The sequence below is a fragment of the Oncorhynchus keta genome, unplaced genomic scaffold, assembly GCF_023373465.1.
Source record: "Oncorhynchus keta strain PuntledgeMale-10-30-2019 unplaced genomic scaffold, Oket_V2 Un_contig_7637_pilon_pilon, whole genome shotgun sequence".
NCBI lineage: Eukaryota > Metazoa > Chordata > Actinopteri > Salmoniformes > Salmonidae > Oncorhynchus > Oncorhynchus keta.
The window spans coordinates 27,501-54,769 of NW_026289583.1; the positions used below are offsets into that span (position 1 = coordinate 27,501).

Genomic DNA, 27,269 nt, shown 5'->3' on the forward strand with positions numbered 1-27,269 from the left:
ATGGTGTAGCTGTGGGCAGTGTGTACCTACCATGGTGTAGCTGTGGGCAGTGTGTACGGTTCCGGTTGGAGCGAGCGGTCGCATTCGCACTTCGCTCTGCAGGTTGTATAACTTTTTCATTACATTTCATTATAGTACAACGGTTGATTTGTCTAATCTTAGCAATTCTTCTTAGCTAGCTACATAGCCGTCCTTGTATCAGAGATAATTGCATAATTATCGTATTTCGTCGCCCTAACGTAGCCTTCACTGCTATTCGCCCAGGAGCTAGCTAACGCTAGCTAACGCACACAGATTAGCATCACTGTAGTGCTATTCACTCAACTGTACGACTTGATTAGTTTACTGTTAGCTAGCTACATAATCTTAGCCATTCTTCTTAGCTAGCTACATAGCCGTCCTTGTATCAGAGATAATTGCATAATTATCGTATTTCGTATTTCGTCGCCCTAACGTAGCCTTCACTGCTATTCGCCCAGGAGCTAGCAACGCTAGCTAACGCACACAGATTAGCATCACTGTAGTGCTATTCACTCAACTGTACGACTTGATTAGTTCAGTGTTAGCTAGCTACATAGCTGTCTTTGTTTCCAAGATAATTGTGTAGTTTAGTGTGTGTAGCCTTGGAGTGATCATCTTAATTCACTGAGGTTCGCTAGCCAGCTATTTGTCGTCCTTAACGTAGGAGACTCTGCTAGCTAGCCAACGTCTACTGAATAGAACTCAACCGGTCGCATTCACAGGTAGTATCACATTTTCATTTCATTACAGTACAACGGTTTGATTTGTTTGATCGTAGCTAGCTACATAGCTAGCTACATAGCCGTCTTTGTTTCAAAGATAATTGTGTAGTCTAGAGCGATTTCCTAGGTTAGTTAGCCAGCTATTGTCGTTCTTTTAACTCAACGTAACGTAAACAACACTGCTAGCTAGCCAGCTAGCCCCGAATAGCAGCACTGTAGAAATTATTACACTCAACGGAACGACTTGATTAGTGTAGTGTCAACAACGCAGCTACTGCCAGCTAGCCTACTTTAGCAGTACTGTATCATTTTAATCATTTTAGTCAATAAGATTCTTGCTACGTAAGCCTAACTTTCTGAACATTCGAGACGTGTAGTCCGCTTGTCATTCCAATTTCCTTGCATTAGCGTAGCCTTTTCTGTAGCCTGTCAACTATGTGTCTGTCTATCCCTGTTCTCTCCTCTCTGCACAGACCATACAAACGCTCCACACCGCGTGGCCGCGACCACCCTAACCTGGTGGTCCCAGCGCGTACGACCCACGTGGAGTTCCAGGTCTCCGGTAGCCTCTGGAACTGCCAATCTGCGGCCAACAAGGCAGAGTTCATCTCAGCCTATGCCTCCCTCCAGTCCCTTGACTTCTTGGCACTGACGGAAACATGGATCACCACAGATAACACTGCTACTCCTACTGCTCTCTCCTCGTCCGCCCACGTGTTCTCGCACACCCCGAGAGCTTCTGGTCAGCGGGGTGGTGGCACCGGGATCCTCATCTCTCCCAAGTGGTCTTTCTCTCTTTCTCCCCTTACCCATCTGTCTATTGCCTCCTTTGAATTCCATGCTGTCACAGTTACCAGCCCTTTCAAGCTTAACATCCTTATCATTTATCGCCCTCCAGGTTCCCTCGGAGAGTTCATCAATGAGCTTGATGCCTTGATAAGCTCCTTTCCTGAGGACGGCTCACCTCTCACAGTTCTGGGCGACTTTAACCTCCCCACGTCTACCTTTGACTCATTCCTCTCTGCCTCCTTCTTTCCACTCCTCTCCTCTTTTGACCTCACCCTCTCACCTTCCCCCTACTCACAAGGCAGGCAATACGCTTGACCTCATCTTTACTAGATGCTGTTCTTCCACTAACCTCATTGCAACTCCCCTCCAAGTCTCCGACCACTACCTTGTATCCTTTTCCCTCTCGCTCTCATCCAACACTTCCCACACTGCCCCTACTCGGATGGTATCGCGCCGTCCCAACCTTCGCTCTCTCTCCCCCGCTACTCTCTCCTCTTCCATCCTATCTTCTCTTCCCTCTGCTCAAACTTTCTCCAACCTATCTCCTGATTCTGCCTCCTCAACCCTCCTCTCCTCCCTTACTGCATCCTTTGACTCCCTATGTCCCCTATCCTCCAGGCCGGCTCGGTCCTCCCCTCCCGCTCCGTGGCTCGACGACTCATTGCGAGCTCACAGAACAGGGCTCCGGGCAGCCGAGCGGAAATGGAGGAAAACTCGCCTCCCTGCGGACCTGGCATCCTTTCACTCCCTCCTCTCTACATTTTCCTCCTCTGTCTCTGCTGCTAAAGCCACTTTCTACCATTCTAAGTTCCAAGCATCTGCCTCTAACCCTAGGAAGCTCTTTGCCACCTTCTCCTCCCTCCTGAATCCTCCCCCCTCCCTCCTCCCTCTCTGCAGATGACTTCGTCAACCATTTTGAAAAGAAGGTCGATGACATCCGATCCTCGTTTGCTAAGTCAAACGACACCGCTGGTTCTGCTCACACTGCCCTACCCTATGCTCTGACCTCTTTCTCCCTCTCTCTCCAGATGAAATCTCGCGTCTTGTGACGGCCGGCCGCCCAACAACCTGCCCGCTTGACCCTATCCCCTCCTCTCTTCTCCAGACCATTTCCGGAGACCTTCTCCCTTACCTCACCTCGCTCATCAACTCATCCCTGACCGCTGGCTACGTCCCTCCCGTCTTCAAGAGAGCGAGAGTTGCACCCTTTCTGAAAAAACCTACACTCGATCCCTCCGATGTCAACAACTACAGACCAGTATCCCTTCTCTCTTTTCTCTCCAAAACTCTTGAGCGTGCCGTCCTTGGCCAGCTCTACCGCTATCTCTCTCAGAATGACCTTCTTGATCCAAATCAGTCAGGTTTCAAGACTAGTCATTCAACTGAGACTGCTCTTCTCTGTATCACGGAGGCGCTCCGCACTGCTAAAGCTAACTCTCTCTCCTCTGCTCTCATCCTTCTAGACCTATCGGCTGCCTTCGATACTGTGAACCATCAGATCCTCCTCTCCACCCTCTCCGAGTTGGGCATCTCCGGCGCGGCCCACGCTTGGATTGCGTCCTACCTGACAGGTCGCTCCTACCAGGTGGCGTGGCGAGAATCTGTCTCCTCACCACGCGCTCTCACCACTGGTGTCCCCCAGGGCTCTGTTCTAGGCCCTCTCTTATTCTCGCTATACACCAAGTCACTTGGCTCTGTCATAACCTCACATGGTCTCTCCTATCATTGCTATGCAGACGACACACAATTAATCTTCTCCTTTCCCCTTCTGATGACCAGGTGGCGAATCGCATCTCTGCATGTCTGGCAGACATATCAGTGTGGATGACGGATCACCACCTCAAGCTGAACCTCAGCAAGACGGAGCTCCTCTTCCTCCCGGGAAGGACTGCCCGTTCCATGATCTCGCCATCACGGTTGACAACTCCATTGTGTCCTCCTCCCAGAGCGCTAAGAACCTTGGCGTGATCCTGGACAACACCCTGACGTTCTCAACTAACATCAAGGCGGTGTCCCGTTCCTGTAGGTTCATGCTCTACAACATCCGCAGAGTACGACCCTGCCTCACACAGGAAGCGGCGCAGGTCCTAATCCAGGCACTTGTCATCTCCCGTCTTGATTACTGCAACTCGCTGTTGGCTGGGCTCCCTGCCTGTGCCATTAAACCCCTACAACTCATCCAGAACGCCGCAGCCCGTCTGGTGTTCAACCTTCCCAAGTTCTCTCACGTCACCCCGCTCCTCCGCTCTCTCCACTGGCTTCCAGTTGAAGCTCGCATCCGCTACAAGACCATGGTGCTCGCCACGGAGCTGTGAGGGGAACGGCACCTCAGTACCTCCAGGCTCTGATCAGGCCCTACACCCAAACAAGGGCACTGCGTTCATCCACCTCTGGCCTGCTCGCCTCCCTACCACTGAGGAAGTACAGTTCCCGCTCAGCCCAGTCAAAACTGTTCGCTGCTCTGGCCCCCAATGGTGGAACAAACTCCTCACGACGCCAGGACAGCGGAGTCAATCACCACCTTCCGGAGACACCTGAAACCCCACCTCTTCAAGGAATACCTAGGATAGGGTAAGTAAGGGTAGGTAATCCTTCTCCCCCCCAACAAGATTTAGATGCAAGTGGCTGTTCCACTGGTTGTCATAAGGTGTATGCACCAATTTGTAAGTCGCTCTGGATAAGAGCGTCTGCTAAATGACTTAAATGTAAATGTAAATGTGTACCTACCATGGTGTAGCTGTGGGCAGTGTGGTGGAGGTCTGTACAGCTCTGTGTGGCTGTGGGAGTGTGTACCTACCATGGTGTAGCTGTGGGCAGTGTGGTGGAGGTCTGTACAGCTCTGTGTGTCTGTGGGAGTGTGTACCTACCATGGTGTAGCTGTGGGCAGTGTGGTGGAGGTCTGTACAGCTCTGTGTGTCTGTGGGAGTGTGTACCTACCATGGTGTAGCTGTGGGCAGTGTGTACCTACCATGGTGTAGCTGTGGGCAGTGTGGTGGAGGTCTGTACAGCTCTGTGTGTCTGTGGGAGTGTGTACCTACCATGGTGTAGCTGTGGGCAGTGTGTACCTACCATGGTGTAGCTGTGGGCAGTGTGTTGGAGGTCTGTCCAGCTCTGTGTGTCTGTGGGAGTGTGTACCTACCATGGTGTAGCTGTGGGCAGTGTGTACCTACCATGGTGTAGCTGTGGGCAGTGTGGTGGAGGTCTGTCCAGCTCTGTGTGTCTGTGGGAGTGTGTACCTACCATGGTGTAGCTGTGGGCAGTGTGTACCTACCATGGTGTAGCTGTGGGCAGTGTGGTGGAGGTCTGTACAGCTCTGTGTGTCTGTAGGAGTGTGTACCTACCATGGTGTAGCTGTGGGCAGTGTGTACCTACCATGGTGTAGCTGTGGGCAGTGTGTTGGAGGTCTGTCCAGCTCTGTGTGTCTGTGGGAGTGTGTACCTACCATGGTGTAGCTGTGGGCAGTGTGTACCTACCATGGTGTAGCTGTGGGCAGTGTGGTGGAGGTCTGTCCAGCTCTGTGTGTCTGTGGGAGTGTGTACCTACCATGGTGTGTCTGTGGGCAGTGTGTACCTACCATGGTGTAGCTGTGGGCAGTGTGGTGGAGGTCTGTACAGCTCTGTGTGTCTGTAGGAGTGTGTACCTACCATGGTGTAGCTGTGGGCAGTGTGTACCTACCATGGTGTAGCTGTGGGCAGTGTGGTGGAGGTCTGTACAGCTCTGTGTGTCTGTAGGAGTGTGTACCTACCATGGTGTAGCTGTGGGCAGTGTGTACCTACCATGGTGTAGCTGTGGGCAGTGTGTTGGAGGTCTGTCCAGCTCTGTGTGTCTGTGGGAGTGTGTACCTACCATGGTGTAGCTGTGGGAGTGTGTACCTACCATGGTGTAGCTGTGGGCAGTGTGGTGGAGGTCTGTCCAGCTCTGTGTGTCTGTGGGAGTGTGTACCTACCATGGTGTGTCTGTGGGCAGTGTGTACCTACCATGGTGTAGCTGTGGGCAGTGTGGTGGAGGTCTGTACAGCTCTGTGTGTCTGTAGGAGTGTGTACCTACCATGGTGTAGCTGTGGTGGAGGTCTGTACAGCTCTGTGTGTCTGTGGGAGTGTGTACCTACCATGGTGTAGCTGTGGGCAGTGTGTACCTACCATGGTGTAGCTGTGGGCAGTGTGGTGGAGGTCTGTACAGCTCTGTGTGTCTGTGGGAGTGTGTACCTACCATGGTGTAGCTGTGGGCAGTGTGTACCTACCATGGTGTAGCTGTGGGCAGTGTGTACCTACCATGGTGTAGCTGTGGGCAGTGTGGTGGAGGTCTGTACAGCTCTGTGCGTCTGCGTAGCTGCGTATCCCCAGACAGTTAGACGGGTGGAGCTGTTTGATGAGGAAGTTACAGCAGGCCTGGACCACTGACTGGAGCTGGAGGAGACATGCTACTGACAATATACACTCTATAGTGTCCTCTCTCAACTCCACACGACCTGGAGAGGCACAGAGAGAGAGAGACAGAGAGAGAGAGAGAGAGAGACAGAGAGAGAGACAGAGAGACAGAGAGACAGAGAGAGAGAGAGAGAGAGAGAGAGAGACACACAGAGAGAGACACAGAGAGAGAGACAGAGAGAGAGACAGAGAGAGAGAGACAGAGAGAGAGAGACAGAGAGAGAGGCACAGAGAGAGAGACACAGAGAGAGAGGCACAGAGAGAGAGAGACAGAGACAGAGAGGCACAGACAGAGACAGAGACAGAGAGAGATACATAATTTGATGACTTTTGTCAACTTGTAGTGTATTCAATATTTAAAAACACACACACACACACACGAGTGTATTAGGTACACCCTAAACCCTCGTATACACACACACACACTCACCCGACAGTTTATTAGGTACACCCTAAACTCTCACATATACTCAGAGGCTCTATAGGGTTGAGGTCTGGGGGGACTGACCAGGACACTCAGAGAGGCTCTATAGGGTTGATGTCTGGGGGGACTGACCAGGACACTCAGAGAGGCTCTATAGGGTTGAGGACTGGGGGGACTGACCAGGACACTCAGAGGCTCTATAGGGTTGAGGACTGGGGGGACTGACCAGGACACTCAGAGAGGCTCTATAGGGTTGAGGACTGGGGGGACTGACCAGGACACTCAGAGAGGCTCTATAGGGTTGAGGACTGGGGGGACTGACCAGGACACTCAGAGAGGCTCTATAGGGTTGAGGACTGGGGGGACTGACCAGGACACTCAGAGAGGCTCTATAGGGTTGAGGACTGGGGGGACTGACCAGGACACTCAGAGAGGCTCTATAGGGTTGAGGACTGGGGGGACTGACCAGGACACTCAGAGAGGCTCTGTAGGGTTGAGGACTGACCAGAACACTCAGAAAGGCTCTATAGGGTTGAGGACTGGGGGGGACTGACCAGGACACTCAGAGAGGCTCTATAGGGTTGAGGACTGGGGGGACTGACCAGGACACTCAGAGAGGCTCTATAGGGTTGAGGACTGGGGGGACTGACCAGGACACTCAGAGAGGCTCTATAAGGGTACCTAATAAACTGTCCGATGGAACAGTAACTGAATGTCTTGATGCCTGTCTGTAGGAGCCATCCATTATGGTGAATGGGACGGTGTACCTAATAAACTCTCCTTTGAGTGTGTGTGATATAAATAGTTTAGTACACTTCTTTTGGCCTGAGCCCTACACAGGGGTGGTGTGTAATTGTGTGTACCTGTGTAAGCGTATTGTACCAGCACCCACAATGCATCAGGGTCCACCCCCTCCATCTTAACCTCTTCCTGTTTGGCCTCTCGGACATCACTGGTGAACATGGCCGCAAAGTAGTCAGACACCGACGACAGGACCAGTCTGCCAGGAAGGAGAATTCAGATGAGTGAGTGAGTGAGTGAGTGAGTGAGTGAGTGAGTGAGTGAGTGAGTGAGTGAGTGAGTGAGTGAGTGAGTGAGTGAGTGAGTGAGTGAGTGAAGACAGGACCAGTCTGACAGGAAGGGGAATTCAGATGTTCAGACCAGAGAGAGGACCAGTCTGACAGGAAGGGAATTCAGATGTTCAGACCAGAGAGAGGACCAGTCTGACAGGAAGGGGAATTCAGATGTTCAGACCAGAGACAGGACCAGCCTGACAGGAAGGAGAATTCTGATGTTCAGACCAGAGAGAGGACCAGTCTGACAGGAAGGGGAATTCAGATGTTCAGACCAGAGAGAGAGACAGGACCAGCCTGACAGGAAGGAGAATTCTGATGTTCAGACCAGAGAGAGGACCAGTCTGACAGGGAGGAGAATTCTGATGTTCAGACCAGAGAGAGGACCAGTCTGACAGGGAGGAAGGTGAGGGGAATTCAGATGTTCAAACCACTATAAATGAGACTCTCAGCACAGCGAGAGAAAGAGCGAGAGAGAGAAAACAGAGATTATTCGGAAGAGAGAATTTTTGTTCGGCTAAAATAAGGCTTTCATCGCGCACAAATACATTAGACTATTTACTATCGGGGGCAGGTTTGTTCGATTTCCACACTCCGGATGCGACACTGAAGGACATTCAGAGTCTCCGGATGCGACACTGAAGGACATTCAGAGTCTCCGGATGAGACACTGAAGGACATTCAGAGTCTCCGGATGCGACACTGAAGGACATTCAGAGTCTCCGGATGCGACACTGAAGGACATTCAGAGTCTCCGGATGCGACACTGAAGGACATTCAGAGTCTCCGGATGCGACACTGAAGGACATTCAGAGTCTCCGGATGAGACACTGAAGGACATTCAGAGTCTCCGGATGCGACACTGAAGGACATTCAGAGTCTTGTTCCCGAAGCCACTTGGGTTGTCAATTTCCACACTCCGGATGCGACACTGAAGGACATTCAGAGCCTTGTTCCCGAAGCCACTTGGGTTGTCAATTTCCACACTCCGGATGCGACACTGAAGGACATTCAGAGTCTTGTTCCCGAAGCCACTTGGGTTGTCAATTTCCACACTCCGGATGCGACACTGAAGGACATTCAGAGCCTTGTTCCCGAAGCCACTTGGGTTGTCAATTTCCACACTCCGGATGCGACACTGAAGGACATTCAGAGTCTTGTTCCCGAAGCCACTTGGGTTGTCAATTTCCACACTCCGGATGCGACACTGAAGGACATTCAGAGTCTTGTTCCCGAAGCCACTTGGGTTGTCAATTTCCACACTCCGGATGCGACACTGAAGGACATTCAGAGTCTTGTTCCCGAAGCCACTTGGGTTGTCAATTTCCACACTCCGGATGCGACACTGAAGGACATTCAGAGTCTCCGGATGCGACACTGAAGGACATTCAGAGTCTCCGGATGCGACACTGAAGGACATTCAGAGTCTCCGGATGCGACACTGAAGGACATTCAGAGTCTTGTTCCCGAAGCCACTTGGGTTGTCAATTTCCACACTCCGGATGCGACACTGAAGGACATTCAGAGTCTTGTTGGGTTGGGTTGTCTTGGTAACGTGCTTAAGGTCGTTTTCCTAGTGGAAGTTGAACCTTAGCCCCAGTCTGAGGTTCTGAGCGCTCTGGAGCAGGTTTTCATCAAGGATCTCTCTCTGTACTTTTCTCCGTTCATCCTTTGTCCTCGATCCTGACGAGTCTCCCAGTCCCTGCTGCTGAAAAACAAATCCCAAGGCATCATGCTGCCACCACCATGCTTCACCGTAGGGATGGTGCAAGGTTTCCTCCAGACATGACGCCTGGCATTCAGGCCAAAGAGTTCAATCGGTTGTCATGACGTTGGCCTGTTGGTCAGGTTTATGACCCCCATAAATACCTTCCCCCCCTTTCCTCTCTCTCTACTAACCAGTTGAAAATATGCGTTGGTACTTAAAGAATATGATGTCAGACCAGTTGTCGTCTGAGACATTATTACTGATGATAGGACGACAAACTGTATCTTGGAAAGTCTACACATTCTAGTTATCAGATTCACATGGAATTGTTGTGCAATTTGTGAAAAGATTAAATGTAAATTTTAGCTTCTAAATGCGAGAATTGTTTCCATAAGATAAATTCTGTTCACTCCGTAGCCCCGCCCAAGTGAACAGACATTGGTTGTAAACTATGAAACACGCCCTTCTCTCTCCACTACATAAGCCCCTATTAACGAAATTAACATTTGTGTTCCCGGGGACGTGAGGACGACGTTAAATGGGGCTAATATCAAACTACAGAACTAAGCCAACTTCAGCGTGAGCTTCAAGTATGGCAACTTGGTATGAACTTTGAACTCTTATTCACTAAAGAAGTGATACCTCCTAGCCGTTGAGTTAGCAGCAGCAGCTGTAAACGCGGACTAGGAAAGGACGGACAAAGTATCTCTTCTACCAAACACACGACGGTACTACAACGCATCCGTTCTACCAGACATTCTTCAAAGGACAGGAAGAGCTCTGTTGGCCAACACTGCCTTCCATCTACCACCAACCTATTGAAGCACCGCTCAGAGTAAATATTTCTTGCATTTTCCTTTTTTCCAAAATGGGTGGTTATTTAGAATGCATAAGATTCTGTATTTACGATAGCATAGCTTCATGAGGTCCGATCAGAGACCAAATTCCATTTATTCCTCAGTCTTCCCGCTCTTTCACTCAAACCCAACCCCTTTTCTTTGTGTAACCAGCAGTCATATCTGTTCCGTCCACTAGGGACATGTTATTTTATGACATCATTAGTAATCAATGTATGACCCATCCTGTGTATGTGTAATTCTGTGTGACGGTTTAAGTATTTAGTAAATAAATAATGAAACAAAATTTTGTATTGCTGATTCAACTTGTTAGCCAGGGTTCATGAAGATAACCAAGAATGTACAACTTTCAGATGAGACTGAATAAGGTGATGATTAAATATTGACTGCTATTGATGTAAAAGAGTACCAGGTCTTTAAGAGTTTATTCAGAAGATAACAGCTCTATAAACATTATTTCGTGGTGCCCCGACTTTCTAGTTAATTACATTTACATGATTAGTTCAATCAGGTAATATTAATTACAGAGAAATTATTTTATAGAATAGTCTTATGACTTCATCCGGCAAGGCAAAGAGACGGCACTTGGTTTCATCAGAACAGAGAAAATGGTTTCTCATGGTCTGAGAGTCTTTAGGTGCATTTTGGCAAACTCCAAGCGGGCTGTCATGTGTCTTTTACTGAGGAGTGGCTTCCGTCTGGCCACTCTACCATGAAGTCCTGATTGGTGGAGTGCTGCAGAGATGGGAGAATTTTACAGAAGGACAACCATCTCCACAGAGGAACTCTAGATCTCTGTCAGAGTGACCATTGGGTTCTTGGTCACCTCCCTGACCAAGGCTTTTCTCCCCTGATTGGTCGGTTTGACCGGGTGGCCAGATCTTAGAAGAGTTTTAGTGGTTCCAAACTTCTTCCATTTAAGAATGATGGAGGCCACCATGTTCTTGGGGACCTTCAATGCTGCAGAAATGTTTTGGTACCCTTCCCCAGATCTGTGCATCAACACAATCCTGTCTCAGAGCTCTACAAACTATTCCTTCCACCTTGGGTTTTTGCTCTGACCTGCACTGTCAGCTGTGGGACCATATATAGACAGATGAGTGCCTTTCCAAAATCATGTCCAGATCAATTAAATGTACCACATGTGGACTCCAATTAATTTGTAGAAACATCTCAAGGATGATTAATGGGAACAGGATGCACCTGAGCTCAATTTCGAGTCTCATAGCAAAGGGTCTGAATACTGTAAATAAGGTATTTCCCTTTTTTGATTTTTAATAGATTTCCACAAAAAAAGCTATTTTCGCTTTGTCATTACGGGGTACTGCGATGTCATTACGGGGTACTGCGATGTCATTACGGGGTACTGCGATGTCATTACGGGGTACTGCGATGTCATTACGGGGTACTGCGATGTCATTACGGGGTACTGCGATGTCATTACGGGGTACTGCGATGTCATTACGGGGTACTGCGATGTCATTACGGGGTACTGCGATGTCATTACGGGGTACTGCGATGTCATTACGGGTACTGCGATGTCATTATGGGGTACTGCGATGTCATTACGGGGTACTGCGATGTCATTACGGGGTACTGCGATGTCATTACGGGGTACTGCGATGTCATTACGGGGTACTGCGATGTCATTACGGGGTACTGCGATGTCATTACGGGGTACTGCGATGTCATTATGGGGTATTGTGATGTCATTATGGGGTACTGTGATGTCATTATGGGGTATTGTGATGTCATTATGGGGTACTGCGATGTCATTATGGGTACTGTATGTCATTTGGGGTATTTTGATGTCATTATGGGGTACTGTGATGTCATTATGGGGTACTGTGATGTCATTATGGGGTATTGTGATGTCATTATGGGGGTACTGTGTGTAGATCAATGGCAGGTATTCATTTAAAATATTTTAGAATGTATGTAACATTAAATGGGGTGTTCACTGGGGTCCTTTCGAAGACACTGTCAAATCAACACAGAGGGCGTGTTCACTGGAGGTTAAAGCTGTCCAATCAAAACAGGGGGCGTGTTCACTGGAGGTTAAAGCTGTCCAATCAAAACAGGGGGCGTGTTCACTGGAGGTTAAAGCTGTCCAATCAAAACAGGGGGCGTGTTCACTGGAGGTTAAAGCTGTCCAATCAAAACAGGGGGCGTGTTCACTGGAGGTTAAAGCTGTCCAATCAACACAGGGGGCGTGTTCACTGGAGGTTAAAGCTGTCAAATCAACACAGGGGGGGTTCACTGGAGGTTGCTGTCCAATCAAAACAGGGGGCGTGTTCACTGGAGGTTAAAGCTGTCAAATCAACACATATGTTCACTGGAGGTTAAAGCTGTCCAATCAAAACAGGGGGCGTGTTCACTGGAGGTTAAAGCTGTCCAATCAACACAGGGGGCGTGTTCACTGGAGGTTAAAGCTGTCAAATCAACACAGGGGGCGTGTTCACTGGAGGTTAAAGCTGTCAAATCAACACAGGGGGCGTGTTCACTGGAGGTTAAAGCTGTCAAATCAACACAGGGGGCGTGTTCACTGGAGGTTAAAGCTGTCAAATCAACACAGGGGGCGTGTTCACTGGAGGTAGAAGCTGTCAAATCAAAACAGGGGGCGTGTTCACTGGAGGTTAAAGCTGTCCAATCAAAACAGGGGGCGTGTTCACTGGAGGTTAAAGGGGGAAGTCAGATGTGTGGAATACATGTGAATAGTTAAAAATAGAAGATAAAGCTGTGTGTTCCAAACAGGTGCTGATTACAAATGTCATTTATATATATAATTATATATTTATACGTGTGTGTGTGTGTGTGTGTAGTTTTAGTCCGAAGTTTACATACACCTTAGCCAAATACAGTCACTGAGCTAGTCTGCAGTACCCTGGTCAGCCTTAAACTATAGTTAAATCAACGAGAGGGGGTCAGCACTGAGCTAGTCAACGAGAGGATGCAGCACTGAGCTAGTCAACGAGAGGGGGTCAGCACTGAGCTAGTCAAAGAGAGGATGCAGCACTGAGCTAGTCAACGAGAGGGGGCAGCACTGAGCTAGTCAACGAGAGGATGCAGCACTGAGCTAGTCAACGAGAGGGGGGGGCAGCACTGAGCTAGTCAACGAGAGGGGGCAGCATTGAGCTAGTCAACGAGAGGGGGTCAATGAGAGGGGGTCAGCACTGAGCTAGTCAACGAGAGGGGCAGCACTGAGCTAGTCAAAGAGAGGATGCAGCACTGAGCTAGTCAACGAGAGGGGGCAGCATGAGCTAGTCAACGAGAGGGGCAGCACTGAGCTAGTCAACGAGGGGGCTGCACTGAGCTAGTCAACGAGGGGGTCAGCACTGAGCTAGTCAACGAGAGGGGGCTGCACTGAGCTAGTCAACGAGAGGGGGCAGCACTGAGCTAGTCAACGAGAGGGGCAGCACTGAGCTAGTCAACGAGAGGATGCAGCACTGAGCTAGTCAACGAGAGGGGGTCAGCACTGAGCTAGTCAAAGAGAGGATGCAGCACTGAGCTAGTCAACGAGAGGGGGCAGCACTGAGCTAGTCAACGAGAGGATGCAGCACTGAGCTAGTCAACGAGAGGGGGCAGCACTGAGCTAGTCAACGAGAGGGGGCAGCACTGAGCTAGTCAACGAGAGGGGGCAGCACTGAGCTAGTCAACGAGAGGGGGGCAGCACTGAGCTAGTCAACGAGAGGGGGCTGCACTGAGCTAGTCAACGAGAGGGGGCAGCACTGAGCTAGTCAACGAGAGGATGCAGCACTGAGCTAGTCAACGAGAGGGGGCAGCACTGAGCTAGTCAACGAGAGGATGCAGCACTGAGCTAGTCAACGAGAGGGGGCAGCACTGAGCTAGTCAACGAGAGGATGCAGCACTGAGCTAGTCAACGAGAGGGGGCAGCACTGAGCTAGTCAACGAGAGGGGGCAGCACTGAGCTAGTCAACGAGAGGGGGTCAGCACTGAGCTAGTCAACGAGAGGGGGTCAGCACTGAGCTAGTCAACGAGAGGGGGTCAGCACTGAGCTAGTCAACGAGAGGGGGCAGCACTGAGCTCGTCAAAGAGAGGATGCAGCGCTGAGCTAGTGGTCCTTCTGTAGCTCAGTTGGTAGAGCATGGCGCTTGTAACGCCAGGGTAGTGGGTTCGATCCCCGGGACCACCCATACGTAGAATGTATGCACACATGACTGTAAGTCGCTTTGGATAAAAGCGTCTGCTAAATGGCATATATTATATTTATTTTATATTAGTCAACGAGAGGGGGTCAGCACTGAGCTAGTCAACGAGAGGGGGCAGCACTGAGCTAGTCAACGAGAGGATGCAGCACTGAGCTAGTCAACGAGAGGATGCAGCACTGAGCTAGTCAACGAGAGGGGGCAGCACTGAGCTAGTCAACGAGAGGATGCAGCACTGAGCTAGTCAACGAGAGGATGCAGCACTGAGCTAGTCAACGAGAGGGGGCAGCACTGAGCTAGTCAACGAGAGGGGGGCAGCACTGAGCTAGTCAACGAGAGGATGCAGCACTGAGCTAGTCAACGAGAGGGGGCAGCACTGAGCTAGTCAACGAGAGGGGCAGCACTGAGCTAGTCAACGAGAGGGGGCAGCACTGAGCTAGTCAACGAGAGGGGTCAGCACTGAGCTAGTCAACGAGAGGGGGTCAGCACTGAGCTAGTCAACGAGAGGATGCAGCACTGAGCTAGTCAACGAGAGGGGGCAGCACTGAGCTAGTCAACGAGAGGGGGCAGCACTGAGCTAGTCAAAGAGAGTATGCAGCACTTAACTAGTCAACAAGAGGGGGCAGCACTGAGCTAGTCAACGAGAGGGGGCAGCACTGAGCTAGTCAAAGAGAGGATGCAGCACTGAGCTAGTCAACGAGAGGGGGTCAGCACTGAGCTAGTCAACGAGAGGGGGTCAGCACTGAGCTAGTCAAAGAGAGGATGCAGCACTGAGCTAGGATGCAGCACTGAGCTAGTCAACGAGAGGATGCAGCACTGAGCTCAACGAGAGGGGGCAGCACTGAGCAGTCAACGAGAGGATGCAGCACTGAGCTAGTCAAAGAGAGGGGGCAGCACTGAGCTAGTCAACGAGAGGGGCAGCACTGAGCTAGTCAACGAGAGGGGGCAGCACTGAGCTGAGCTAGTCAACGAGACGAGGGGGCAGCACTGAGCTAGTCAACGAGAGGGGGCAGCACTGAGCTAGTCAACGAGAGGGGGCAGCACTGAGCTAGTCAACGAGAGGGGGCAGCACTGAGCTAGTCAACGAGAGGGGGCAGCACTGAGCTAGTCAACGAGAGGGGGCAGCACTGAGCTAGTCAACGAGAGGGGGCAGCACTGAGCTAGTCAACGAGAGGGGGCAGCACTGAGCTAGTCAACGAGAGGGGGCAGCACTGAGCTAGTCAACGAGAGGGGGCAGCACTGAGCTAGTCAACGAGAGGGGGCAGCACTGAGCTAGTCAACGAGAGGGGGCAGCACTGAGCTAGTCAACGAGAGGGGGCAGCACTGAGCTAGTCAACGAGAGGGGGCAGCACTGAGCTAGTCAAAGAGAGGGGGCAGCACTGAGCTAGTCAACGAGAGGGGGCAGCACTGAGCTAGTCAAAGAGAGGGGGCAGCACTGAGCTAGTCAACGAGAGGGGGCAGCACTGAGCTAGAGAGGGGGCAGCACTGAGCTAGTCAACGAGAGGGGGCAGCACTCAAAGAGAGGGGCAGCTGAGTCAAGCTAGAGAGGGGGCAGCACTGAGCTAGTCAACGAGAGGGGGCAGCACTGAGCTAGTCAAAGAGAGGGGGCAGCACTGAGCTAGTCAAAGAGAGGGGGCAGCACTGAGCTAGTCAACGAGAGGGGGCAGCACTGAGCTAGTCAACGAGAGGGGGCAGCACTGAGCTAGTCAAAGAGAGGGGGCAGCACTGAGCTAGTCACTGAGCTAGTCAAGAGAGGGGGCAGCACTGAGCTAGTCAACGAGAGGGGGCAGCACTGAGCTAGTCAAGAGAGGGGGCAGCACTGAGCTAGTCAACGAGAGGGGGCAGCACTGAGCTAGTCAAGTCAGCACTGAGCTAGTCAAAGAGAGGGGGCAGCACTGAGCTAGTCAACGAGAGGGGCAGCACTGAGCTAGTCAACGAGAGGGGGCAGCACTGAGCTAGTCAAAAGAGAGGGGGCAGCACTGAGCTAGTCAAGAGAGGGGCAGCACTGAGCTAGTCAACGAGGGGGCAGCACTGAGCTAGTCAACGAGAGGGGGCAGCACTGAGCTAGTCAACGAGAGGGGGCAGCACTGAGCTAGTCAAGAGAGGGGGCAGCACTGAGCTAGTCAACGAGAGGGGGCAGCACTGAGCTAGTCAACTGAGAGAGGGGGCAGCACTGAGCTAGTCAAAGAGGGGGCAGCACTGAGCTAGAGAGGGGGCAGCACTGAGCTAGTCAAAGAGAGGGGGCAGCACTGAGCTAGTCAGGGGGCAGCACTGAGCTAGTCAAAGAGAGGGGGCAGCACTGAGCTAGTCAGCACTGAGCTAGTCAACTGAGCTAGTCAAAGAGAGGGGGCAGCACTGAGCTAGTCAAAGAGAGGGGGGGGGCAGCACTGAGCTAGTCAAAGAGAGGGGGCAGCACTGAGCTAGTCAACGAGAGGGGGTCAGCACTGAGCTAGTCAACGAGAGGGGGCAGCACTGAGCTAGTCAACGAGAGGGGGCAGCACTGAGCTAGTCAACGAGAGGGGGCAGCACTGAGCTAGTCAAAGAGAGGGGGCAGCACTGAGCTCAACGAGAGTCAACGAGAGGGGCAGCACTGAGCTAGTCAACGAGAGAGGGGGCAGCACTGAGCTAGTCAACGAGAGGGGGCAGCACTGAGCTAGCTAGTCAACGAGAGGGGGCAGCACTGAGCTAGTCAACTGAGAGGGGGTCAGCACTGAGCTAGTCAACGAGAGGGGGTCAGCACTGAGCTAGTCAACGAGAGGGGGTCAGCACTGAGCTAGTCAACGAGAGGATGCAGCACTGAGCTAGTCAACGAGAGGATGCAGCACTGAGAGCTCAGCACTGAGCTAGTCAACGAGAGGATGCAGCACTGAGCTAGTCAACGAGAGGGGGCATCACTGAGCATCACTAGTCAACGAGAGGGGGCATCACTGAGCTAGTCAACGAGAGGGGGCAGCACTTAGTCAACGAGAGGGGGGCAGCACTGAGCTAGTCAGCTTAGTCAACGAGAGGGGGCAGCACTGAGCTAGTCAACGAGAGGGGGGCAGCACTGAGCTAGTCAACGAGAGGGGGCTGCACTGAGCTAGTCAACGAGAGGATGCAGCACTGAGCTAGTCAACGAGAGGGGGCAGCACTGAGCTAGTCAACGAGAGGGGGCAGCACTGAGCTAGTCAACGAGAGGGGGCAGCACTGAGCTAGTCAACGAGAGGGGGCAGCACTGAGCTAGTCAACGAGAGGATGCAGCACTGAGCTAGTCAACGAGAGGATGCAGCACTGAGCTAGTCAACGAGAGGATGCAGCACTGAGCTAGTCAACGAGAGGGGGCAGCACTGAGCTAGTCAACGAGAGGGGGCAGCACTGAGCTAGTCAACGAGAGGGGGTCAGCACTGAGCTAGTCAACGAGAGGGGGCAGCACTGAGCTAGTCAACGAGAGGGGGCAGCACTGAGCTAGTCAACGAGAGGGGGCAGCACTGAGCTAGTCAACGAGAGGGGGCAGCACTGAGCTAGTCAACGAGAGGGGGCAGCACTGAGCTAGTCAAAGAGGGGGCAGCATTGAGCTAGTCAACGAGAGGGGGCAGCACTGAGCTAGTCAACGAGAGGGGCAGCACTGAGCTAGTCAACGAGAGGGGGCAGCACTGAGCTAGTCAACGAGAGGGGGCAGCACTGAGCTAGTCAACGAGAGGGGGCAGCACTGAGCTAGTCAACGAGAGGATGCAGCACTGAGCTAGTCAACGAGAGGGGGCAGCACTGAGCTAGTCAACTGAGAGGGGGCAGCACTGAGCTAGTCAACGAGAGGGGGCAGCACTGAGTTAGTCAACGAGAGGATGCAGCACTGAGCTACAAGAGTTAGTCAACGAGAAGGGGCAGCACTGAGCTAGTCAACGAGAGGGGGCAGCACTGAGCTAGTCAACGAGAGGGGGCAGCACTGAGCTAGTCAACGAGAGGGGGCAGCACTGAGCTAGTCAACGAGAGGGGGCAGCACTGAGTTTAGTCAACGAGAGGGGGCAGCACTGAGCTAGTCAACGAGGGGGGCAGCACTGAGGTCAAAGAGGGGGCAGCACTGAGCTAGTCAACGAGAAGAGGCAGCACTGAGCTAGTCAACGAGAGGGGGCAGCACTGAGCTAGTCAACGAGAGGGGGCAGCACTGAGCTAGTCAACGAGAGGGGGCAGCACTGAGCTAGTCAACGAGAGGGGGCAGCACTGAGCTAGTCAACGAGAGGGGGGCAGCACTGAGCTAGTCAACGAGAGGGGGCAGCACTGAGCTAGTCAACGAGAGGGGGCAGCACTGAGCTAGTCAACGAGAGGGGGCAGCACTGAGCTAGTCAACGAGAGGGGGCAGCACTGAGCTAGTCAACGAGAGGGGGCAGCACTGAGCTAGTCAACGAGAGGGGGCAGCACTGAGCTAGTCAACGAGAGGGGGCAGCACTGAGCTAGTCAACGAGAGGGGGGCAGCACTGAGCTAGTCAACGAGAGAGGGTCAGCACTGAGCTAGTCAACGAGAGGGGGCAGCACTGAGCTAGTCTGCAGTACTCCAGTCAGGCTTAAACTAGAGTTAGTCAACGAGAGGATGCAGCACTGAGCTAGTCAAAGAGAGGGGGCAGCATTGAGCTAGTCAACAGGGGGCAGCACTGAGCTAACCGAAAACTCATTTTTCACAATTCCTGACATTTAAGAGAAATTCCCTGTCTTAGGTCAGTTAGGATCACCAATTTATTTTAAGAATGTGAAATGTCAGAATAATAGTAGAGAATTATTTATTTCAGCTTTTATTTCTTTCATCACATCACCCAGTGGGTCAGAAGGTTACATACACTCAATTAGTATTTAGCATTGCCTTTAAATTGTTTGGGTCAAACGTTTTAGGGTAGCCTTTCACAAGCTTTCCACAATAAGTTGGGTGAATTTTGGCCAATTCCTCCTGACAGAGCTGGTGTAACGGAGTCAGGTTTGTAGGCCTCCTTGCTGCACATACTTTCAGTTCTGCCCATACATTTTCTATGTGACTGAGGTCAGGGCTTTGTGATGGTCACTCCAATACCTTGACTTTGTTGTCCTTAAGCCACAACTTTGGAAGTATGCTTGGGGTCATTGTCCATTTGGAAGACCCATTTGCAACCAAGCTTTAACTTCCTGACTGATGTCTTGAGATGTTTGCTTCAATATATCCACATCAATTTCCTTCCTCGTGATGCCATCTATTTTGTGAAGTGCACCAGTCTCCCTCCTGCAACAAAGCACCCCCACAACATGATGCTGCCACCCCCGTGCTTCACGGGTTGGGATGGTGTTCTTCGGCTTGCAGCCTCCCCCCTTTTTCCTACAAGCATAACGATGGTCACTGTGGCCAAACAGTTCTATGTTTGTTTCATGCACAAAGTAGATGTCCTAACCGACTTGCCAAAACAATAGTTTGTTAACGAGACATTATGTTGGAGTGGATGGAAAAACATGACTTAAATGACTCCAACATAAGTATATGTAAACTTCCTTCTTCAACTGTGTGTGTGTGTGTGTGTGTGTGTGTAAACTTCCTTCTTCAACTGTGTGTGTGTGTGTGTGTGTGTGTGTGTGTGTGTTGTGTGTGTGTGTGTGTGTGTGTGTGTGTGTGTGTGTTACCTGTGAGCAGGTATCCTCCTGTCCCCTGCCACCAGAGTGACTTCACACAGCTGCTTGGTCTCGGAGGTAGGTCTCCATCCTGCTGAAGGTCAGGTCTGCGTGTGCGTGAGCCGTGTACACACTCGTCGGGGGACACACACGGTTCCAAAAGACACATGAGGACAGCGTTGCGCTGCACTGAAGTCCTACACACATACACAGAGAGATCACTCACACACACAGAGAGATCACTCACACACACAGAGAGATCACTCACAGCCACACACACACACACACACACACACACACACACACAAAACACACACACAGAGAGATCACTCACACACACACACACACACACACACACACACACACACACACACACACACACTTTATTTAACTAGTGTTCACTGCGAGAGTAAGACACGATGTACACATCAAGATTGTGTTTTGGTCTATGGCAACCAAGACCATAGCATGACACACACTGCAATTTAGTCTGCTAAAAGACTTAGTGAAGTGTGTAGTGTTTGTAACGCAGATGTGACCTTGTCATTCAAGACAGGATAAATATATATCGTTTTAGATGATAATAAAACATGTTTTGTGAAATTACTTTATCTTCAACTTGTTTCTCAAACTTCATAGAAAGTCAAACGAGCTTCCACTGCCGAGCAGCAAGCTAAAAGCTAGGCTAGGTTGATACCACTGTAGCTAGCTAAAAGCTAGGCTAGGTTGAAAATATCACTGTAGCAAGCTAAAAGCTAGGCTAGGTTGAAAATATCACAGTAGCAAGCTAAAAGCTAGGCTAGGTTGAAAATACCACAGTAGCTAGCTAAAAGCTAGGCTAGGTTGAAGATACCACTGTAGCTAGTTAAAAGCTAGGCTAGGTTGAAAATACCACTGTAGCTAGCTAAAAGCTGGGCTAGGTTGAAAATACCACTGTAGCTAGCTAAAAGCTAGGCTAGGTTGAAGATACCACTGTAGCTAGCTAACAGCTAGGCTAGGTTGAAGATACCACTGTAGCTAGCTAAAAGCTAGGCTAGGTTGAAAATATCACTGTAGCTAGCTAAAAGCTAGGCTAGGTTGAAAATATCACTGTAGCTAGCTAAAAGCTAGGCTAGGTTGAAAATATCACTGTAGCTAGCTAAAAGCTAGGCTAGGTTGACGGTACCACTGTAGCTAGCTAAAAGCTAGGCTAGGTTGAAGATACCACTGTAGCTAGCTAAAAGCTAGGCTAGGTTGAAAATACCACTGTAGCTAGCTAACAGCTAGGCTAGGTTGAAGATACCACTGTAGCTAGCTAAAAGCTAGGCTAGGTTGAAAATATCACTGTAGCTAGCTAAAAGCTAGGCTAGGTTGACGGTACCACTGTAGCTAGCTAAAAGCTAGGCTAGGTTGACGGTACCACTCTAGCTAGCTAAAAGCTAGGCTAGGTTGAAGATACCACTGTCGCTAGCTAAAAGCTAGGCTAGGTTGAAAATACCACTGTAGCTAGCTAAAAGCTAGGCTAGGTTGAAAATACCACAGTAGCTAGCTAAAAGCTAGGCTAGGTTGAAGATACCTGGTAGCTAGCTAAAAGCTGGGCTAGGTTGAAAATACCTGGTAGCTAGCTAAAAGCTATGCTAGGTTGAAAATACCACTGTAGCTAGCTAAAAGCTAGGCTAGGTTGAAGATACCTGGTAGCTAGCGACCTATAATAAAGATAATATAAAACAAACGTCATTACCATCACAATAAACTTAAAAACAGGTGGCAACAGTCATAAAAATACAATTTAAAAAAAAAATCGGGTATTATTTATCATTACTTAAAAATAGTACACACTTATAGGAATGGGTCATTGTTTCCAAGTTTGCTAGCTAGCCATATTATTTACTTCTTCTGTGGTTTGGTAACTTCCTGTTCTTCCAAAGACTCTGGGTTTGAAAAGATTAATAGTTGGTATTCAGCAGTCATAAAAGTATACCCTTATTTACGTTTAAAATAGGGATATTGTCAGCTCTTTTTTTTCACCCCTCTCTCTCGTTTTTTTTTAAACCTTTATTTAACTTAACCCAGTTAAGAACAAATTCTTATTTTCAATGACGGCCTAGGAACTGTGTTGTTAACTGCCTGTTCAGGGGCAGAACGACAGATTTGTACCTTGTCAGCTCGGGGGGTTTGAACTAGACCCACAGCGAGCCTCCTATATACGGTAGACCCACAGCGAGCCTCCTATATACGGTAGACCCACAGCGAGCCTCCTATATACGGTAGACCCACAGCGAGCCTCCTATATACGGTACACATACAGCGAGCCTCCTATATACGGTAGACCCACAGAGAGCCTCCTATATACGGTAGACCCACAGAGAGCCTCCTATATACGGTACACCCACAGCGAGCCTCCTATATAGGGTACACCCACAGAGAGCCTCCTATATACGGTAGACCCACAGAGAGCCTCCTATATGCGGTAGACCCACAGCGAGCCTCCTATATACGGTAGACCCACAGCTCTCCTATATACGGTAGACCCACAGCGAGCCTCCTATATACGGTAGACATACAGCGAGCCTCCTATATACGGTAGACCCACAGCGAGCCTCCTATATACAGTAGACCCACAGCGAGCCTCCTATATACGGTAGACCCACAGAGAGCCTCCTATATACGGTAGACCCACAGCGAGCCTCCTATATACGGTAGACATACAGCGAGCCTCCTATATACGGTAGACCCACAGCGAGCCTCCTATATACGGTAGACCCACAGCGAGCCTCCTATATACGGTAGACCCACAGCGAGCCTCCTATATACGGTAGACCCACAGCGAGCCTCCTATATACGGTAGACCCACAGCGAGCCTCCTATATACGGTAGACCCACAGCGAGCCTCCTATATACGGTAGACCCACAGCGAGCCTCCTATATACGGTAGACCCACAGCGAGCCTCCTATATACGGTAGACCCACAGCGAGCCTCCTATATACGGTAGACCCACAGCGAGCCTCCTATATACGGTAGACCCACAGCGAGCCTCCTATATACGGTAGACCCACAGCGAGCCTCCTATATACGGTAGACCCACAGAGAGCCTCCTATATACGGTAGACCCACAGCGAGCCTCCTATATACGGTAGACCCACAGCGAGCCTCCTATATACGGTAGACCCACAGCGAGCCTCCTATATACGGTACACACACAGCGAGCCTCCTATATACGGTAGACCCACAGCGAGCCTCCTATATACGGTAGACCCACAGAGAGCCTCCTATATACGGTAGACCCACAGCGAGCCTCCTATATACGGTAGACCCACAGCGAGCCTCCCTATATACGGTAGACCCACAGCGAGCCTCCTATATACGGTAGACCCACAGCGAGCCTCCTATATACGGTAGACCCACAGCGAGCCTCCTATATACGGTAGACCCACAGCGAGCCTCCTATATACGGTAGACCCACAGAGAGCCTCCTATATACGGTAGACCCACAGAGAGCCTCCTATACGGTAGACCCACAGCGAGCCTCCTATATACGGTAGACCCACAGAGAGCAACATATGTTGAAGCCTCTATACTGACCATTCATAAAAACCTATAGAGGTACAGAAAGTACAGGCTAACAGGCAGCTAACAGAAAGCTAACAGAAAGTAGGCAGGCCAGAAAGTATCAGGCTAACGGTAGCTAACAGAAAGCTAACAGAAAGTAGCCTAACAGAAAGTAGTCAGGCTACAGAAAGTAGGACCCACAGAGAGCCTAGGCCTAACAGAAAGCTAATGGTAGACCAGAAAGTAGTCAGGCTAACAGAAATAGGCATGCTAACAGAATGCTGCTTAGGCTATACAGAAAGTTGACCATTCAGTAAAAACAGGCTATATACAGAAAGCTATACAGAAAGTAGGCAGGCTAACAGAAAGTAGACAGGCTAACAGAAAGCTAACAGAAAGTAGGCAGGGCAGGCTAACAGAAAGTAGGCAGGCTAACAGAAAGTAGGCAGGCTAACAGAAAGTAGACAGGCAGAAAGGCAGGCTAACAGAAAGTAGGCAGGCTAACAGAAAGTAGGCAGGCTAACAGCTAACAGAAAGTAGGCAGGCTAACAGAAAGTAGGCAGGCAGGCTAACAGAAAGTAGGCAGGCTAACAGAAAGTAGGCAGGCTAACAGAAAGTAGGCAGGCTAACAGAAAGTAGGCAGGCTAACAGAAAGTAACAGAAAGACAGGCTAACAGAAAGTAGGCAGGCTAACAGAAAGTAGACAGGCTAACAGAAAGTAGGCAGGCTAACAGAAAGTAGGCAGGCTAACAGAAAGTAGGCAGGCTAACAGAAAGTAGGCAGGCTAACAGAAAGTAGGCAGGCTAACAGAAAGCTAACCGAAAGTAGGCAGGCTAACCGAAAGTAGGCAGGCTAACCGAAAGTAGGCAGGCTAACCGAAAGTAGGCAGGCTAACAGAAAGTAGGCAGGCTAACAGAAAGTAGGCAGGCTAACAGAAAGTAGGCAGGCTAACAGAAAGTAGGCAGGCTAACAGAAAGTAGGCAGGCTAACAGAAAGCTAACAGAAAGTAGGCAGGCTAACAGAAAGTAGGCAGGCTAACCGAAAGTAGGCAGGCTAACAGAAAGTAGGCAGGCTAACAGAAAGTAGGCAGGCTAACAGAAAGTAGGCAGGCTAACAGAAAGTAGGCAGGCTAACAGAAAGTAGGCAGGCTAACAGAAAGTAGGCAGGCTAACAGAAAGTAGGCAGGCTAACAGAGTAAGCAGGCTAACCGAAAGTAGGCAGGCTAACCGAAAGTAGGCAGGCTAACAGAAAGTAGGCAGGCTAACAGAAAGTAGGCAGGCTAACAGAAAGTAGGCAGGCTAACAGAAAGTAGGTAGGCTAACAGAAAGTAGGCAGAAAGCTAACAGAAAGTAGGCAGGCTAACCGAAAGTAGGCAGGCTAACAGAAAGTAGGCAGGCTAACAGAAAGTAGGCAGGCTAACAGAAAGTAGGCAGGCTACATTTACATTTAAGTAATTTAGCAGACGCTCTTATCCAGAGCGACTTACAAATTGGTGCATTCACCTTATGACATCCAGTGGAACAGTCACTTTACAATAGTGCATCTAAAGAGTTAGCTGAAACACAGACCTACGTTAAAGCACCGAGAGGAGACAACAAGCTCAACTCATTCTCCTCATACCTGCAGGAGCTGGAGGCAGTGTCGTCGCGGTTATTATTACTCTCGGTTCCGGTCAGTCCCGTCTCCTCTTCAGCCACGGGAACAGACGCCTCAGGTACCGCCGGTTGGAGGAGCGATGAGCCGTCCGCGGGGCGCTCTATGTCTGTTACCGGCAGAGAGTGAGAGACAGACAACCGGGTGACCCACTCCGGTTGGCTGAAGGACCGCGGACAAGAGGAATGTCCAGCTGCCGCGGCTGCAAACGCTGTTACCGGGAGGTTATCAGTGGGACTCCCAACAGAATTATCCGTAAACTTGCAGTTATTGGCGTTGCATGAACTATCACCACTACAACTACCGTTACCGCTAGTTCCAACTGCTACTATGCAATTATTTCCTGTACCGGTTCCGTTACTGGTAGAACAGACACTAACAGAGGGGCTCTGGTACTCTCCGGGGCTGGCCCCTGCTCCTCTCCCGGTAAAGAAGTCTCCTAGCGGGGGGTTGTGGGGCGGGGGAACAGCCGGGTGACCGAACCACCTCCATCGACTCCGGAGGATCTGCTTCACATCGAAGTCTTTCCGCAGAGAAGAGGAGCCGCTGGTTGACATCCAGGCTCTGGAGACCGGGAGAAATGTCCCGGAGCTCGTACCTAGTTACCGTCGCTTACTGTACTACAGCTCTCTATGAAACCCCACGGTTACAACTGAGGAAGAGAGGCTTGAGGAGGAGGAGGAGAGAGAGAACGGAGGAAGAGAGAGAGAGAGAGAGAGACAGCACTCCGTTCGGTTTCCAAAAGAACACGGTGTAGGAGTTGTCTTTTCTCCTCTCCCTCCTATGCTGGTGCTCACCGACAACACGCACACACCCCCCCCCTCTCTCTCTCTCCACGTTGCAACGGCACAACGGAGCACGTAATTGGGCCACTATCTCTGTGTGTATAAAATGACCACCTCCACATAAAAACACACACACAGTTCTTCATCTATACGAAAGGGAATGTATTGTGTCAAACGCTTTATGCACAAACCAGGCAACATTTTACACATATGGAAAATAGAATATTCTGGTGGTATAGGACAATAAGGTGTGTGTGTGTGTGTGTGTGTGTGTGTGTGTGTGTGTGTTGTGTGTGTTAGGCATTCATTATTCTCTCTAATGAATTAGAGAGCAATGAGGAGATGGACACTGTCTCTCTCATCTAATGAATTAGAGAGCAATGAGGAGATGGACACAGTCTCTCTCATCTAATGAACTAGAGAGCAATGAGGAGATGGACACCGTCTCTCTCATCTAATGAACTAGAGAGCAATGAGGAGATGGACACTGTCTCTCTCATCTAATGAATTAGAGAGCAATGAGGAGATGGACACTGTCTCTCTCATCTAATGAATTAGAGAGCAATGAGGAGATGGACACAGTCTCTCTCATCTAATGAACTAGAGAGCAATGAGGCGATGGACACCGTCTCTCTCATCTAATGAACTAGAGAGCAATGAGGAGATGGACACCGTCTCTCTCATCTAATGAACTAGAGAGCAATGAGGCGATGGACACTGTCTCTCTCATCTAATGAACTAGAGAGCAATGAGGAGATGGACACTGTCTCTCTCATCTAATGAACTAGAGAGCAATGAGGAGATGGACACTGTCTCTCTCATCTAATGAATTAGAGAGCAATGAGGAGATGGACACTGTCTCTCTCATCTAATGAACTAGAGAGCAATGAGGCGATGGACACCGTCTCTCTCATCTAATGAACTAGAGAGCAATGAGGAGATGGACACTGTCTCTCTCATCTAATGAATTAGAGAGCAATGAGGAGATGGACACAGTCTCTCTCATCTAATGAATTAGAGAGCAATGAGGAGATGGACACAGTCTCTCTCATCTAATGAATTAGAGAGCAATGAGGAGATGGACAGACTCTCTCTCATCTAATGAACTAGAGAGCAATGAGGGATGGACACCGTCTCTCTCATCTAATCTAGAGAGCAATGAGGAGATGGACAGCATTCATCTAATGAACTAGAGAGCAATGAGGAGATGTCTCTCTCATCTAATGAACTAGAGAGCAATGAGGAGATGGACACCGTCTCTCTCATCTAATGAACTAGGAGCAATGAGGAGATGGACATCTCTCCATCTAATGAACTGACCCTACAGAGGGACCCTACAGACGGACCCTACAGACGGACCCTACAGACGGACCCTCAGAGGGACCAAAGGAACCCTAAAGTGTGCTTAGAACCAACAGAAGAACTGGTTCCTCATCCACCCCTCTTTCCGGTCACCTCTCCTCTCTCCATCTGCATTGCAGCATTCCCAGAGATTGTTAATGGCTGAGTGGATC

General features: G+C 50.3%; 1 protein-coding gene and 1 pseudogene across 1 annotated transcript; both read right to left on the minus strand.

Annotated features, from left to right (window-relative positions):
• Positions 1-23,357, minus strand: part of LOC127926482 (kelch-like protein 5) — a 44,250-nt pseudogene extending 20,893 nt beyond the window's left edge.
• A 1,319-nt stretch (positions 23,358-24,676) lies between these two features.
• Positions 24,677-26,037, minus strand: LOC127926478 (kelch-like protein 1). The gene has a single exon (XM_052511867.1). It carries the CDS (start codon positions 25,525-25,527, stop codon positions 24,886-24,888), a length of 642 nt encoding a protein of 213 aa, XP_052367827.1. The 5' UTR covers positions 25,528-26,037; the 3' UTR covers positions 24,677-24,885.
• Positions 26,038-27,269: the final 1,232 nt, after the last annotated feature.

Bases quoted from the DNA above. Each gene is read 5' to 3' on its own strand.
- LOC127926478 (XM_052511867.1), bottom strand. From the start codon at position 25,527: ATGTCAACCAGCGGCTCCTCTTCTCTGCGGAAAGACTTCGATGTGAAG.